Source organism: Esox lucius, chromosome 7 (genome assembly GCF_011004845.1).
Source record: "Esox lucius isolate fEsoLuc1 chromosome 7, fEsoLuc1.pri, whole genome shotgun sequence".
In the NCBI taxonomy this organism is placed as follows: Eukaryota; Metazoa; Chordata; class Actinopteri; order Esociformes; family Esocidae; genus Esox; species Esox lucius.
In genome coordinates, this window is record NC_047575.1 from 36,271,611 (window position 1) to 36,289,239 (window position 17,629).

The 17,629-nt window shown below is 42.7% G+C and overlaps 1 protein-coding gene across 2 annotated transcripts; it reads left to right on the plus strand.

Annotated features, from left to right (window-relative positions):
• The first annotated feature begins 1,417 nt into the window (after positions 1-1,417).
• Positions 1,418-15,744, plus strand: zgc:77151 (ARID_ARID5 domain-containing protein). 2 transcript variants are annotated; one of them, XM_029121175.2, is made up of 10 exons: positions 1,418-1,553; positions 4,174-4,313; positions 4,581-4,688; positions 9,719-10,124; positions 10,218-10,336; positions 10,615-10,762; positions 10,993-11,045; positions 11,155-11,252; positions 11,570-11,741; positions 11,880-15,744. In XM_029121175.2, the coding sequence occupies exons 1-10, from the start codon at positions 1,520-1,522 to the stop codon at positions 13,761-13,763; spliced, it is 3,162 nt and encodes a 1,053-aa protein (XP_028977008.2). In that variant the 5' UTR covers positions 1,418-1,519; the 3' UTR covers positions 13,764-15,744. The 2 variants fall into 2 exon arrangements, with proteins under 2 accessions (XP_028977008.2, XP_028977009.2); XM_029121176.2 differs by having other exon boundaries at positions 1,437-1,553; positions 4,167-4,313.
• The last annotated feature ends 1,885 nt before the right edge of the window (positions 15,745-17,629 follow it).

A 17,629-nucleotide genomic window follows, 5' to 3' on the forward strand; every position in this document is an offset into this window, starting at 1 on the left:
TGCTCCCTCCTCTCTTGCTTTATTGAGCAGTTCCACTAGACCATAGGCATTGGTGTGCATTTTCCTTGTGTCAGGGGATGGCTGTGGGAAGGGTCCAGCCTTGGTAATGGTGGTGGCACAGAGACAGGCAGTGCCAACTGCTAGAGAACAGCGCCGAAGAGAGGGATGAGGAAGAAGGAGAGAATGGATTTAGTAACGTGTTAGGCCACAGAAGGCAAACGGAGAAGTCTAAACTACTTGAAATGCAGCACCATTACAATGCCCTCTCAAAAGTTTCTGTCATGAACAAAGATTGTACAGCAGCCTACTTAGGAGTACTTTCTTTCTTGTAACCTATGGCGTGAATAGTCAAGTAATAAATTCATAATGGTCAACCTTTCTCTTTATGGTAGTATAATATTTAACGAGTGTTACTTGACAACAGCCCATCAGGGTTTTTGAATTACGTTGTAACCTTTCAGGGAGGTTGATTTTTTTAAATTACTTAAAAATATTTCTTGGAATAGGCCATGTCTCACTATTTCTAGTATATTTAGTGCGGATGGCAGCTTGGTCAATTACTGTCATGGAATAGCTAAAAATCTACGAATTTTACGGCCAAGACAAAAATAATTCCCACTGAATATAGAGACACGTGTTGACTGCTCACTCCCCCCGTAGTATTAACTGTGTACATAGAAACATCAGGTTATTAAATCAATGGCCGTATTCGAAAGGATTAAAACCGCCAAGTATCATGGGTAAATTATGCCTGGCTGATCTGCACATAATTAGTTGTTATTAATGATACATGGTGATTTGCAGAGCAGTCTGTCGATATAGTTGACTACATTATGTTCTTGTTGAACATGGTCTATGTTTTCAGCTAAATGAAACAACTATATAATAGGTCCGCATCAGCCACTCTATGAAATTACAGGAACACGTGTTCATAAAAGTAGGTTGGCCAAAACGTGTAAGCAAGGATTTTTTGGTGTAGGTGTTTATGTCTTGAAAATCAAATATGGCTTTATTTTCTACTGCTACAGTTTTGCAGTTAATACATGTTTCCCTCAACAGTGGCCAACACTGTAGCACTTACGAATGTTACAACTATCAGGTGCTTGCTTGGGTTTGCTCATTTCCCCCACCATAATATACGGTGAATGATGTAAAACAGTCACCATTAAAAATGAGCTTCACGCATGCTCTGTCGTCGTACTCGACTATCAGCTCGACATTTTTGATATTACAATATAATTAAACTTTATTGATGCGACAACAGTATGATAAATATAATGGCGATATTTCTAAGCTTGAACAACACTGATTTCAAGGTGGTAACTGTACTGACGTGAAAATATCCACTTTCATATTAACAATAAGTTATAGCCTACTCTCGCAAACAGTTTTGGCCACACCTAGATCCTGTCCTATTTTCACAAAAAAAGAGAACCCCTTTCTTCGTGTGCATTTGTTTGTGTGCCGGTGAGTACCCGGCTGTGTAACTTGATAGGGGGCTCTGAGAGGGAATACGGGAATGTGGGGCTGCAATGGAGCAGAATGCAATACAGGTAATGCCTACACTCACTTTATATTATTTTGAAATAAATTGTGATTTTCCCTTCAGCACGCATGCCGCTTTTACCTGTTGATATAGGAAATAATCCGACGGTGTGTCGGTCTCATTTTGATATCAACTTGCCGGTTTTTGAGTCTGTATTTTTGTTAAGAATGTCGAATTGATTGTTATCCTATCAAGCTAACAAGACTTGCAATTACTTTGCTGAATGAGTCACAACTTTCCAAGGGAGACAATTGCTCGCTATAATACTTTTTTTTTTAAACAAAAATATCGCTGACAGGGTTGTAAGATTTCACTGGTATAGGTTTGCAGTTAAATGCAACTTAAATGTTTCTATATTTTCTTCCTGTTAATGATTAATTTCTTTGTGTCGTGTCGACAACCTACGTTCTCTCTCTACCCCCACCCCCACTTAACATTAAAGACAATTTTATCTGATGATTCGGCAATATTAAGAATCGTTCTTACTTGAAATCTTACTAAGTCATTGAAATTGTAACTTTGAAGTGACGTTTTAAGTCGAAATACAATTACTAGAATTTTGAAAATACGTGATATTAAAGATCAAATTATCATCGAGGAAACTAGGTGGAGCAATTTATTTATCTAACAAATAGTCAACAGTCCATGGACAGTCTACTAAAAAAATTCGTCGTGTTTATTTGGTACAGCTCAAGATGGAATGTTAATATCGTGAGGAAATCGCTGTTGGCTACTATGTACTTGAAATTGCGAGGATTATCTTGATTGTATCATACAGGCCAACAAAATCGCGAAGGTTGGTTTTGTTATATTGTCGAATATATGCAGTTTAATAATAATAAGCCTAGATTGATTTCATATATAATGTCAGAAATATTTAATGTGTATTATTTTTTTATAAACACACTTCATAATTTTTGTTGTAGCCTATAGGCCTACCACAAGCATAGTTTTCTCAAAGTTGTACATGATTGATATCCCAGCCTGTCTCCCCTCTGTTTTTAATTAATTTTATTTTACTTTCCTACCTCTCAGAATGTTATAATGTTGTGTGCAAACAACATTTTGTATTGGCTGATAGGATGTCCAAGGTCATATAATGTTATTTTGCAGAAAGAACACATTTTATTTTAATTCCTGTCTTTCTGGAACGCCACTGCATATGAAAAGCAGCGGCGAACATTGACGCAATCCTATCTGTAGGTTTGGGTTCTATTTCCAAATCCACTCTCAAAATTGAAAACCCATTCTTACATTGTATTGCTTTACTGTAGAATCACATTTTCCTCGTTTCCACCGCTAGTTGGCCAAGTTATCAACTCACAGCTCTATTCCTGCTGCACTATACGGGGGTGGGGAGACGGGGTGGCCTAAAAGAGGGCATTTAGGCAGCTGGTATAGAACCTATAATAACTTTTTATTTTATTTTAGAAGATGCTGAACATGGCTAGATTGCTTTATTTTTAGATGATTCTCCCAAGTTTCTCATGTTACATATTAATGAAAATGGTATTGTAAAACATTCCATCATGGTTTAATCACCCAAAAAGTATTTAAGGTTGGCACAGAGAAATCATGTCCTTGTGTGTGTATGCTCGACTCTTAGCTATGAAAATATGCATTGAGGCGCATGCTATCTGTGAGTATGGTTTGCCTACTAAGTAGATTAATGCGTTGGAATGTGTTTTGTTTCATGGTAACGCTAGAATGGAAAGCAGAGCTGCTCTCCATTAATCCTAATTCAAATCTTTAAAAGCCATTGTAACTTACTGAAAATGGCTGTCCTTTCTGGACACTAGCCGCAAGGTCATTCTCACATAGAGCCATTTAGATTGACCGGAACTGCATATGCATGAATTAATGTTGATAACTGGGGAGGAATGCATGCCTTTGCCAGGAACATCATTTATTATTCAAACCTATGTTGCTCAAATGGAGTGTGTGTCATGTAGAAGAGTATCTGTGTGAAATTTGCATAGTACATTTCTACACACCAAAGTGATGACCTCTATATTTATTTTAGTTACCTTTTAAGGTTGAGGTTTTACATTGTGTATATTACATTTTGAGGGGCATGAGTTAGTTTCTACTATTATATTGTTTTCTATTTTAATTAGGTCAACTGATTTAGCAGATATTCTTTAAATATTTGAATTTATTAGTTCTTAGCCATTTGAGTAAGAGAAGACTTGCCATATCATGGGCGCAGGATAATTAGTGGTGTGGAAAAGCAGTCTTCCTTAAATGTTGAGGAGAGGCTTCCTTAAATGTCACTTCCACTAACAAAAACATTCAGACCATTAATGCAATACCAAGTTCTCAAGACATCCACGGGAGACATGACAACCATGTGGTTTTGGAGGTATGGCTGTGCAAGGCAAGGTTGTTTTTCCCAGAATAAATGAAAAACATGCATGTGATTTAGCTGTTTGTTAATTTTACGTTTAACTGGGTTGAATGCGTTTCATAGTAGAATTTAGGAATTTAAATAGACATGAACAATTCAGAAAAGGTAACAAGTTATCCATGTACACATTACCATTAAAATCGATTCGAATCACACACCCTGTGAAGTTGAACTGATGGAAATGGTTGTATGACTCTGACCTCTCTGTCTCAGTGGTTAGGTTCTCCCTCCTGCCTGCGTGGTTCCTTTGCCTTTTATAAGTCCGTGAGCTGTGGTGCTGGGGCACCTGCACGGGTCTGGAGACTGGGGGAGTTCTACTATGTCCGCTGTGGCCCCCAGGAACCTGTGTGCATCGCTGAGGTACAAATTCCAGTTGTTGTATTAGCAAAACAAGCTGGTCATGCCGAGGCTCTGTGGTGTTTAAAGGTGCTGAATGTTGCAGATACAGTATATGCTGCTCCTACAGATTTGCCTGCTTTGACATTGAACTGTGGACAGTGCCTGCAGTTTTGGGTTACTTTTTTTTCTCCTCTCCCTTTGACAGTAGTGATTTCATTACATATACATTTTAAGTTGCTCTCGATGAAAGCAACTGCTAAATGATCTCCCCCCCCCCCCCCCCCCCAGGTAACATTACTCTGGGAGGACCAGGTCCAGCGCCATCTGCTGGCCAGCTCCCGACTCTACTTTCTTCCTGAGGATACTCCCAAGGGCAGGACCAGAGAGCACGGCGAGGTGAGCAGGGGCACTTCTCTTTACGTAATACAGCGCTCATTGTAGCACCCAAGTGGCTGTGGTAGTTCCTCCTGATGTTTCTGTCTTGGTTCTGATCAACACACACACTAGTGAAGACTAAACCTTTGGTTACAGGCACTCTCTCAATAATGCTGTGTTTCTGGTACTAATGAGGAAATGACCGCATGAGAGAGAAAATGAACACTAACACAAACTGGGGATGTTCAGTGCCATTTACCTCAGTGACGTGACGTGACTGTGGCAGTGGTCTCAGCTGTACTCCCCCGGCCGTGTACCGGGTTAAAGGGTCTGTGCTGATCCTTGTTCAGGTAACAGGATATATAAGGATTAATTGAAAATGTAAAACTTTTGTACAATGATTAGATTAGTTTTTAGTCCTGTGAGAGTGTTGAATAGCTCTGCAAAGCCCGGCTTTAACAAATGTTAAAACTGTGTACATATTTACATCAACATTACTACCAACACAGACTGGTAGTGTCATACTCTGTTCTTACAATAGGCTTAAGGTGTGTTCACACAGGCAGCCCTATGCTTGTTTTGTCCCATCTTCACTACTGATCTGATGGCTGAAAATAATAATTTGTAAAAAATAGAATTCAATGTTTTTCGACCAGTGTTGCATTTGTAGCGGGATTTGAGGTACATTTGTGTCAGCCTGGCTTTTAGCCTGCTTGTTTTACTGTTTCATAATCAACTTTCCTAAATGGTTGCTCAAAAACCTTCATTACCAGACAATTTTTCTCCACTCCTTATTCAAGTGAAATATTTTAGTTTGATGGATCAAGTTTCATTTCAAAGAAATCTGTACATCAAACCTGAAATGTGTAAAAGAGTATGTTTGGCCCGTTAATGTAGAAGCAAGAAAGACTATAAATGACAGAGCTCAAATGCTGTCCTAAATTTGATATGAATAGAAATAGAGCTACTAGGAAATATATGAAAATGTGTCATTATTTCTTCTAAAAAAGACGGATGTCAAATGTTGACCCATTGTTTTCTAAACTTTACCCCCCTCCCTTTCTGAGGATAGCAGCGCTAAGCCTTTGTCTTACATTGTTTATGCAAGGTTGCAAGTAAGCTAGTCTGGAATGGTGTTCCAGGAGATTAGTGGGGGTACAGGAACCAGTAAAACAGAACTATCCCAGTAATAAAGACCAAATGCCAAAGAAATTTTAGGACACCTCACCATTACTTAACATTACTGTCCACTGCAAAGAAATGGGCAAACTTACTTGAAACAGGCTTTAGGCTAGGGCTGGCCAATCTAAAGCTTGTGGGCTGTTTGCCCAGCCCTGGCAATTTCCATCCAGCCCACGGTAGGTAATAGTTGAGAGGCAGTAGAACATAACTCACCAGCCCATTCTTTTGCATCTGAATTAAAATTATTTAGACATTTATATTTTAATTGCAGCCCTTTTCTGGCCTGCAGGTGGTAATTATTGACATATTGCAAAACAAATGTGGCCCTCTATTTAATTTGAAAATCCGGATGTGGCCACCGAGCCAAAAATGTTCCCCCTCCCCTGCTCTAGGCTATATCCCTAACAGTATTCTTCAACAAGAACACAACAGTTTTGCCGGGGCTGGAGACTGACTCATATACTGTAGCTGTGGACACATCAGTTCATTCTACAAGGACCTGATGACAGCCTAATGTCATTATGCTAATCAGATTGTTGGTGCATACCCTTTTGGACGCTGGAATTATTTTGAGTGGACAAACGTGGCGCCAATACGATGTGACTGTTTGACAATCCGATGAAAATGTACAACGACTGGTCCTGTTTATGCCGCACAATACGTGAAAAGTGTTCTGACAAATAGGCCTAGGTCCAGTGAGATCATTGGCTACTAAATGAATAGAGATTGTACTGTATGAGATCTATTCAATTCTCCAAGTCAGTGCCACCAGTGGTCTGGTCACATGTGGAGTCACAAGTCTCTACGGCTGAGGTCTGAATCCGGGGGCACACATCTTGTTCCTAGTGCTGCAGTGTGTCACTGGGTCCACGTTAACTCAAAATGAGGTTGTTTGTACAGTGAAATATAGTGCAAAGGCATGCAGGATTTTATCACAAAAGGGTTTTATATCCCTTTACCTTTCTATTACTCAGTGTTTATGTAATAGGACTTATGTAATGTGGCAAAGTTACCAGTCGTGTATTCATTCTGCCCCAAAATGTTTTATCAAACAGAAGGACACTGGAAAGGAACAACCTGAATTTCTCCCATTATGAACTAAAATATTTCTTCAGCAGAATGACGGCACGCTAGGCCCTGCTTGTTAAATGTGTTGTACTAGTGAATGTGTATTCTAAATATATGGTAGGTTTTAGCCTGGTTACACAACTGCCTGTGCAATGTAGGACTGTGAAATGTGTCCCCGTAATGAACAATTGAAAGAAATACGTTGTTATAACTTGTCAGGACCTGACAATGGGGGAATTTTGGAGATTGCTTTACTAAAGGGAGAGACAAATATGGGTAGAAGATTGTTTAAGCCTATATATAAGCCTGTCATAAACGGGCTTGTGTTCCTCGACCTGGCGAAGGGTAGCTAGAAGTAGAACTAGAAGATTGGAGAGAGTTTAGCTACGGCGAAGAGAGTTGCCTGGGCGTTGGGTAGCATGTCTGTCCACATCCTAGCAGTGTTGAGGGATTTTAATGTCCCATAACTCCTTGCCCCAGTGTTTCACAAGGGACCTGCTTCTGCGTTCGCTAGCAGTGAATGTTAATGGCCCAGTAGGGTTACCATAGACCTAATAATATAGAATTTACTACTTAATGCTTTAGTACAGTTCTTTAAATGGATGGGTTTCAGAATGATGTCTTTTTGAAATCAGCCAGTTTTTCGTTTCTAGGAGGCTTTCTGCACATTTGGTTATCAATGACTGTTTATGAATAATTTTACCTTCCGTGTTGCTGCATATCTCTGAAACATGGTTTTGTGAGAATTCCACAATCAGAAATTAAGTTAGAGGTATGTATGCTGAGAAGGGAAATGAGATGGAATTTCTATATTTACCTAAAATCATCTCTGCCAAGGCTGGTTTTCATTTCAGCTGGGCCATGCGCAATTCAGATAGTTGGAAATAGTTGTTTTTGTTGCACTAAACTTGACCCTACTGATCAGTATGCCAACCTGGCTAAATCTAAAGGCTCTAACGACGTCTATTGTGATTGATTTTATATTGATAAATGCCCGAAATAAGTCTGGTGTGTTTTTGTTGGTTAGTCGTTATCACCACCCTATTTTGCATATCACAAAGGTGAGAATGTCTAGAACTATACCCCATTTATTTGAGGAATCTTAAACAATTTAATGAACAATACTTTTTACACTCTATTTTAGTCATATTTTCTGCATGACATCTATCTGTAAACTGGCCCTGAGACTTTCCCCATCTCCGGTGAATGTTTTAGGGCCGGTCATTGTGTTTCATATGAAATCATAAAGCTGGCCTTTGTGTAAGAGGAGAACTACATGCTATTCTCTTTCTACAAAGCCGCTCCTGCAGAAACTATTAACATATCTGATTTCCCTTATTAAGGTTGAAATGATAAACTTAAAAAAAGAGAACAAATTACTGGTTAATGCGGGATACACCTGGCTCAGAGATTGGTAAAACACAGTTCAGTTCATATGCCGCACGTAAGTGGAAAGAGCAGAAAGTGGTGCTCAATCTTTAGAACCTTTCATGAATACATTTTCTCATATGTCTGCATGAAGTTCTCGTTTCTTAACCTTCTATTGTTAAAGCTAGGTCTAAAAACAAGTGTCTTGATCCCTCCAACCCTTGTCACTCCTTGTCTTTGCCTTTTGGCAATCTCAACCTTTAATATGCAGCTGGATTTATGGAGTTGTTAATTAGTAGTTGGGACACAGATTTCTATACCAGTGGAAATAGAATTATGAACAGTATTTCCATTTAAGTTCAACAAAGAGTTGTTATGAAGTGGTTGTAGTTGGAAATGCAGTATGTGTATAGTTATAGTATGTGTATGTGAATTTTAAAAACTTGTTGGACTGATTTTTATCTGGACAAGCAAACATTTGCTCAGCAACTAGACACCAGTTTGCTGTGGAGGAATTAGTTCCAACATTTGCCCAATTATTGTAATTGGAGAAGTTTATCTAATCAGAATTGCATTTTTGTTCTCCATAAGCTCATCAATGACAGAATGTTAATATTGGTAGGCTGAGGACCACGCTTTTTCACAAATGACTTGCAGTAAAATGACTTGTAAGCTAAAGGGACTGGTTGTCTTGCTGCTGGTTGTACTTAAAGAATGATGCATTTGCTCTGATCTGAGATGTTATACTTATTTCTTCCAATAGTTGTGGTAGAGTGTGAAAAACGTGACAGACAGTGTGATGGGCAAGTTTGTAATTTTCAGTTGCAAACTTGTATAGGGTTGTCAGTCCCTGAGTGGAAGCTAACATTATCACTGGTTATAGACAGGCCTGTGTGGATTGGAACAGCACTGATGACTTCTCATGTGACACAGGTCATTGGCAGTTTGACTGGTGAACTTCATCTGTGTCCCCAGAATGGCACTTTTCAGTTTTGTTAAGCTCACAAGTATTTTTTCAGTTATGTTTTGCTTTGTTAACTTGATGGTTTGTGCCCAGAATCCTGATTGGATAAAAGCTGAGGTATGCCCAAAGTTTTGTACACCGTGGCTTTGACAATTACTTTTTACAGTTCTAATTACTTAGTTTTGGCATTTATAATAGCAATATGGCATCTCAGGGGGTTTGTGCTGTATGATCAATATACTGTGTCTTGAGCTGTATCTAGGCACTTTGTGCAGCTCATAGCCTTGCTTTATTATTATGGTGATTTATTATATATATTTATTATTGCACTTTGTTGCATCGTAAGAACAGCCCATAGCCGTGCTTTATTAGCCAGACAATGTCCTGCTTCATGAAAACCTGCCTTTTTTTTTTGTGGTTCTGCTTTTGTGAGGGTTTCCTGAAACATGTGTCCTTGTCCATCCTTTAGGATGAGGTGTTGGCCGTGTCTAAGAAGATCGTTGTGAGGGTGGAGGATCTGGTGAGGTGGACCTGTCATGAACCGCCTGGGTGGAAAGGAGGCAGCCAGAGGTCCAGCCAGACCAACGGTCATCACAGCCCCACCCTGGTCCTCGCCGGCGGAGTCCCGACACCACCCACTGAGAAGGCTGAGCGTCTACACCTAGGGGTCAAGGTGCTCAGTTACCCCCAGTACTGCCGCTTCCGCTCCCTGCAGAGGCGCATCCAGGACCGAGTGGTTTTGGGTCTTCAGGACCCCCATCTGCTGGCCCTAGGGGGGATCAAGGTGGCCCAACACAACACTCGGGTGTTCTACTGCCGGGACACCTTCAATCACCCCACCCTGGACAGCAACGCCAGTGTCTGGACCCAGCTGGGTGAGTGGCTGGCTGGCTGGGGGAACCTGATATGTATTAATCAAGAGATGTAAATGAGTTTATCCATGGCTTATTTGACTCTCTCATCCCCAGAATGCACCTCTCTCAGCTTGAAGGGGCGACCCCGCAAGAGAAGAGGCAGACCCGAGAGCCAGAAAGCTGTGGAGACGCCTGCTCTCAACCAATCGGTGTCGTGGATTGAAAGAATGAAGGTACGCTTAGTTTTCCCTGCTAACAACTGTTGATAGGGCTTTATATTAGAGGTGGATTCCAGGATTTTTAGAAATACACAAAAAATCCTGGCCGCATTCATGTACGTTCCATCTTGTTTACTCAAGTTGCTTTATGCAATGGGGATTATTATCTAGAGGGTCACTCGGTAATTGAATGCATCACAACTGAACTTTCGTCTGGTAGTTCTTGCTTTTATTTCCCTTAACTGAGGGGCCGTAACCGATGTGTAACAGTTGTAACATGCTGGGTCCCCCAGGAGAATGTGATGGGCAGTGCTGAGATGCCCTGTGAGGGGGGGTGGCTCCCCCACCCTGAGGAGCAGCTGTTCTTGGATCAGCTCTACTACTACATGGAGTCCCGAGGCTCCCCCATCGGCAAGGTGCCCAACCTTGGCTTCAAGAAGAGTGAGTGCCCTGCACCGCGTCACGACCAGTGACGGCTGCTGTTACCAAACGCCCTGGGGACAGACGTCCATTAACCCTGCTCAGTTTGACAGGTTCCCCCTCCCCACAGAACTAAAGTGTTACTGCTATGTGTCTTTGGACACGCCGTCGGCGTGGTAGTGTTGAAACCGGCCGGGCCGCCCAGCCAGGACCTATGGTATGCTTACACTGTGCTGTTGCTCTGTCCACAGTTGACCTGTTCGTCATGTACTCCGTGGTCAAACGCCTGGGGGGCTACGACCGGGTGAGTGGTGAACGCCATCCTCCTTTATCGTCCCTGCATTTGCGGGAATTCAGATTCTGTATGATTAAGAATGAACTGAAATGGCTTTGAAATCCCATCTCTCCTGTAGGTGACGTCCCAGCGCCTGTGGAAGAAGGTGTATAATGAACTGGGAGGCTGTCCAGGTAGCACCAGTGCAGCCACGTGCACCAGGAGGCACTATGAGAGGTGATGTCCTGATTAGCGTGCACGCGTGTGTGCGTGATGACTTGTGGCTGTATTTGGAGCCCTTCACTTTCTCCACGTTTTGATAACTGATTAAGTAAATGTTTTTTTTTCCAGTCCTGCACACAATATCCCATAATAAGCATTAAGGACTAAGTTATGTTTAAGGATAACTGTTATGTTACTGAGGTTAAGGTTAGGTTTAGGCTTAGGTAGTTAAAATATATATTTCAGAACTTTATCTAACCCTAAACCCAATTTAATACCTAATTTAAAGGGTACTAAAACGCTGGTCCTCATTCAGTCTGTGTCTGTGTCAGGCTGATGCTACCTTATGAGGAGCACATAAACGGAGGTGCGGAACTCAAATTCCCAGCATCCTCTGGGCCTACGCAAAGTAGGGGGGTGAGCGGGAGGAGGGCACTGGTCAAGGGGCGAGGACCAGAACCCAACCAGAAGAAGAAGATGACCGTAACCCCTTCCCCTCCTCCGGTAAGTCTGTCTGCACATACAGCACATCACTGTGGACTGGCTGAGAACACACACTGTCCGTCATGTCGACGAGGTTAATGTGAAAAGAATTCAGAACGTGAACGTTGGTCCCTTCTCATGTTTGGCATCTCTCCCTAGGCCGCTTCTCCGGATGGCGTGGTGGTCGTGAAGAGAGGCCGTGGCAGACCTCCAGGCAAAAAGAACCAGGCCAAACTCCTAGCCTGCAAGGCCAGCCCCACAGCCCCGTCACCCCCAGGCAAACCCAGCGCTGACCTGGGAAACCAGGCGCAGCAGGATCCTTCTCTCCAGTCCCTGTCAGTATTCCAGGGGTTCAACCTGGCCAACCTCCCACTGACCCCAGACCTGTCCCCCATGTCTGCCCCCTTCCTCCCCCTGCTGCCCAGAACGGAGAGGGAGCTTAAGGTGGAGAAGGACAACACACCGGCACCATCACCCACTCTGTCTCACCCCCGGCTCCACACCGGGGGCTCCCTGGGAGCTTTCAGCCCCACTAAAGGCCTTTGTCCCCTGGGTCTCTTTAGAAGCCAAATGGGCCTCGCCGTTCAGGACCGACCTGGTCTAACCCCCCAGGACCCTGCGTCCCAGCAGCCCTCCAGCCTTCAGGTCAAGGCGGAGGGCCTCGACACCAACCTTCCCAACGGCGACCAACCGAACCAGTCCCACCACCAGTGCCTAGGCTGCAGTCTCGATGAGGCTGCCCAGCGGGGAGACAGCCGCCCCCCCATGCCCCCTCTTCGGGTCCTCCCCCTGGATCTGGACTGTAGCCTGCACGTGCGCCAGCTGATGCGGACCCGTTTGGGCTCAGCGGATCTCCTCTCATTCACCAAGCGGCTGTCGCAGGTGTTGGCCCAGGACCTTACTAGCAAACCCTGTCTACCGGTTACCCCGCCCCCCGAGCAGGCCCTGCCCCTTAACCTCAGCAAGCGTTCCACCACCAAACGGTCGTCCCTGGATACGGAGTCCAGGATGTCTGTGGAGGATCAAGACAGTGGGGACGCCACGCTCTCCTCCGCCAAAAGGCCCAGAGTGGAGTTGTGTGATGAGGCTGAGGACCTGAGTTCTCCTAGCAGGGCCCGGGCTTTCCTCCTTGAGCTGCCCCAGTGCACCAGCAGCAAGGAGGAAGAGGAGGAAGTGAGGAAGAGCTGCTTGTTGGAGACAGAGCCTAAGAAAGACTGTCCTGTGAGGACAAAGCAGGAAAGGTCGGACAAGGTGGAGAGGGGATCTGAAACCATGCTGGAGGAGGGTATCTCTGAGAGGGAGAGTAAAACCATGCTGGAGGAGGGTATCTCTGAGAGGGAGAGTAAAACCATGCTGGAGGAGGGTATCTCTGAGAGGGAGAGTAAAACCATGCTGGAGGAGGGTATCTCTGAGAGGGAGAGTAAAACCATGCTGGAGGAGGGTATCTCCGAGAGGGAGAGTAAAACCATGCTGGAGGAGGGTATCTCCGAGAGGGAGAGTAAAACCATGCTGGAGGAGGGTATCTCCGAGAGGGAGAGTAAAACCAAGCTGGAGGAGGGTATCTCCGAGAGGGAGAGTAAAACCAAGCTGGAGGAGGGTATCTCCGAGAGGGAGAGTAAAACCAAGCTGGAGGAGGGTATCTCCGAGAGGGAGAGTAAAACCAAGCTGGAGGAGGGTATCTCCGAGAGTAAAACAAATATGGAGTACAGTGTCTCAGAGGGGGAGAATCAAAGAAAGATTGAGGAAGGTATCTCGGAGGGGGAGGTTGAAACCAAGAATGAAGACAATATATCTCGGAAGGTAGAGGAGACCGAGGACTCCATAGCACGCCCTTTCAGTATCTCTGTTGGCCAGCATCTGCCAAAGAAAAATGAGGAAACGGATTGTGATGTTGACGCCTCTCTGAAAGGGCCACCCTGTCCGGGCCCCGGACCAGTTCAACTCCCAGAACACCCGCGCACAACAGACATACTGACCAACACCACCAATCACTCCACAACACTACCTTATAGGAGGACTCTCCAACATGCAATCAAAGATTAATCCTGTGAACTTCAATCTCTCATACCTACACATTTGAAAACACTGCCAATGTCTTTAGGGGAGGCCATTACATTTTAATACTCTGTATGATACTATGCATCATACAACTCTTTTGTGCTTTCTTCCCCCCTCAATTATGTACCTAATATTAAAGCTTAGATTGTAATTTAAATTAAATGTCTACATCTGTAGAAAATGCTGTTTCTTTCCTACACCGATTACACAAAAATTAAGAGTTGCAGAGGTTTTTACAACAATCCAAGCATTTACTCAAAAGGATTGAATGAAAGATGTGCCTTGGAACCTTTTAACTCTGGTTTCTCGCCAAGAGCATCCGTCAGAGGGTGTATTCAATTTCAAACAGGACAAAATGGAACCTACCTGAAGATGTCCAATTTAAAAAATCTAATTTCCATTGCCTACCGTTCTGCTACGCTGCGTTCTAATGAATGCACCCCGGGTTAACCTGGTTTTTCCCTGAAGTGTCCTTCAGTCCTGCATGTAGGCTACTCCTGTTCGTCAATGGCCAACACTGACAGGATTTGCACACCTACTGTACTGGTTCCGGCTCCTTTTTTGTGTGGGCACTATTTACCGTATTTATATTTCCTCAACGTGTCTAGATTAGAGAAACAAATATACGAGTCACAGGTTGTTGTATATTTTTTTTTGTCCTTTGTGCCTTGATCAGAGTTCTGTAACCCCAATGATCCTGTCAGATCTCTTTTTAATGCAATTTTTTAAAAATCTTGTATCGACCTGGGGTGAGCTCTGGGGTGGATAGCCACAGGGATTCTGATAACTACAGCACCAAAGGTCTTTCGTACTGTAGGTCCACTGTGTCCAAACAGCGGACAAGTAATACAAGCTGTGCTTTATACCGTATTTTTCCTAATATCCCTTTTTTCAAACGTAGAATATTTTTCATGTTCTTATTTTTATCACGTTCAACAGTTAGCTGGTTATGATTCCACCTGTTTTTCTATTGAGGTTCATCCTCATTGCAGCCTAATGCATTTTGTTATTTTTAACATCATAATGCCATGGAGGTGAGTGCAAAATGTTCTAGCTGTGACTATACCCACTTTTGGTATGATAGGTTCCTTATGAGTTGAATAGCGTTTAGGTATTTTGTTTTTGGTAAATATTGTTTCTCGCTTTTTGATGCCCTTTATCGTTTCGCATTCAGATCAAATGTTTACATGTTTACACTTGTTTGCTCATGCATGTAGAGCAGAACAAATAATATTAAGTTTATTTTGCAGACTGTCAGACTGGTACTGTGTTTCTCCACAGTATACCTAGCTTCTTTATGACAAATATCTGCAATGGAGTCAACTCCTAAATATCCAAACCCAGTTTTACAAATTGCGGTTGGTTGGGGGTGGGAGACCTCAAATAACGATTCTATAAATATTTTGCATGATTCTGGAAATGGGGGGGATATGAATGCAAATGTTGGTTTGCGTCTTTTAAATCCCAATGTGACAGATGTCCCTTGCTGAAATGACAAGACAAGTATATTATGATAATTTTTCCGACATCTGAATTTCTTATGCATGAGTTGAGTGTTTTGGACAGCACTATCTGATGGTGCCAATCTTCAATGTTGTAATGATGGAGATCGGCCACACGGTGGCGCCAAGAGTGTTGATTGGGGTCTCCTGAAGATCGTTTCCTTTCATGTATTCACAAACAGACGCATTATCAGGTGTTTTAATGAAAGTCATTAAATGTCATATTACATTTGTAACTTTGGGCTTTAACTGGTTAATTTCATGTAGTTATTTCTACATCTTAAACCTGTGTTGGTTGCCCTCGTCTTGTTCATGAAAGAAATGTCTGGTATTTTTATTTGTTTGAGAGTATGGCCAGTGCCTTACACTTTGAATTCTGTACTCTATTACCATGGATCAATATGGTAATTTTAACCATTTGTTTTAAACACTGTATATTTATATTAAAGATGTATCTGCTTAAAGGCTTGTGTGCGTGCATGTGTATATAACTGTGTTTTATAGTGCAGTTTTCTGGGAAATGTAACTCTAATTTGGAAACCGCCGCTAGTGGTTTTAATTTTTCCGTCTAAGGCACTTTCAGTTTCCCAAATGTACCACTAGATGGAGACATACCTTCATCACTGCGCACTTGCATGCTTTCTACAGTCTGGGATGTGATACTGGATATTCTAACTACAAAATAAGTGAAAAGTTTTGCTTCCTGGCTAAAAACATTAGTGTGTAATATCATTTAACAGCCATGAGATCTGTGTTCACTAGGAATATACACTACTGTTCAGAAGTTGGGAGTCGCTTGGAAATGTCCTTGTTTTCCATGAATCTGAATAGGAGATGTAGCAATTTCATAGGAAATGTAATCATTGACAAGGTTAGAAATAATAATTTTTAATTGGAAGTAATTGTCTTTTAAACTTTGTTTATAATTCTTTGCAGGACAATTATTGTGTCCTTCAAAGAATCCTCCATTCACAGCAATTATGGTCTTGCAGACCTTGGGCATTCCAGTTGTCAATTTGTTGAGGTAATCTGAAAAGATTTCACCCCTTGCTTCCTGAAGCTCCTCCACCAGTTGGATTGGCTTGATGACGTACCATAGGTCCCTCAATAGGGTTGAGATAAGGTGACGTTCAGACCGGTGTTTTGTGGGTAATACTTAATGAAGCTGCCAGTTGAGGACATAATGATGATGATGATGATAATAATGCATTTTATTTATATAGCGCTTTTCAAGGACCCCAAGATGCTTTACAAAATGAACATGGAACAGAAACAAACAAAAAATTCCATGAGAAAACACAGAATGGGAATGGACATGGCTATGATTAGTTGATTTCGAACAGATGAGTCTTGAGGCATTGCTGGATGATGGGGATCGTCTCAGAGTCACAAATGGTTTCGAGGAAAATGTTCCAGAGCTTGGGAGCAACCCTTGAATGCCCTGTCACCAATGCCTTTGAGCTTGGACCTGGCGATTATGAGGTGGCCTGCAGTACTGGAACGGAGTGTGTGTGTTGGTTGATATGGAAGAAGGAGGTCAGAGAGCTAGGCAGGGGCGATATTGGTTAGTGCTTTGTATGTCAATTGGAGGCTCTTGTGGGCAATGTGTTGGGAGATAGGAAGCCAGTGTAGCTCACAGAGGATAGAAGTGATATACTGCTTGGACTTGGTGTGAGTGAGTAGTCTGGCCACAGAGTTTTTGACCATTTGGTGCTTATGTAGAATTGATGCTGCCGTGTTGGGAGTTGGAGTAGTCAAGACTGGAGGTTATGAATGCATTTATTAGGGTTTCAGCAGCAGGACGTGAGTATGTAGGTCTGAGTTTGGCCATGTTGTGGAGGTGGAACAATGAAGATTTTTCAGTCTGTTTAGTGGGCTGATTAAAGGAGTGTGTAGACTAGGGTTTTAGTATGACGCCAAGTTTATGTGCGTGGGAGAATGGAGAAACAATGGTGTTATCAATGCTGAGAGTGAAAGTGACGGTTTTGGTCAGGCCGTGAGGCGTGTATTTATCTTGCTCAGTTGTGCACCAGGGCCTCCCACTCCTTTTGCTTTTCGGGTTAGAGCCAGTTTGCACTGTTCTGTGAAGGGAGAAGTACACAACGTTGTACGAGATCTTCAGTTTCTTGACGATTTCTCGCATGAAATAGCCTTTATTTCTCAGAACAAGAGTAGACTGATGAGTTCCTGAAGAAAGTTCTTTGTTTCTGGACATTTGGAGACTGTAATCAAACTCACAATATTGCTGATGCTCCAGATACTCAACTTGTCTAAAGAATGTTTCTTATTTAATCCGCACAACTGTTTTCTGTTCTGCTAACATAATTCCGTGTTTTTCTAATGATCAAC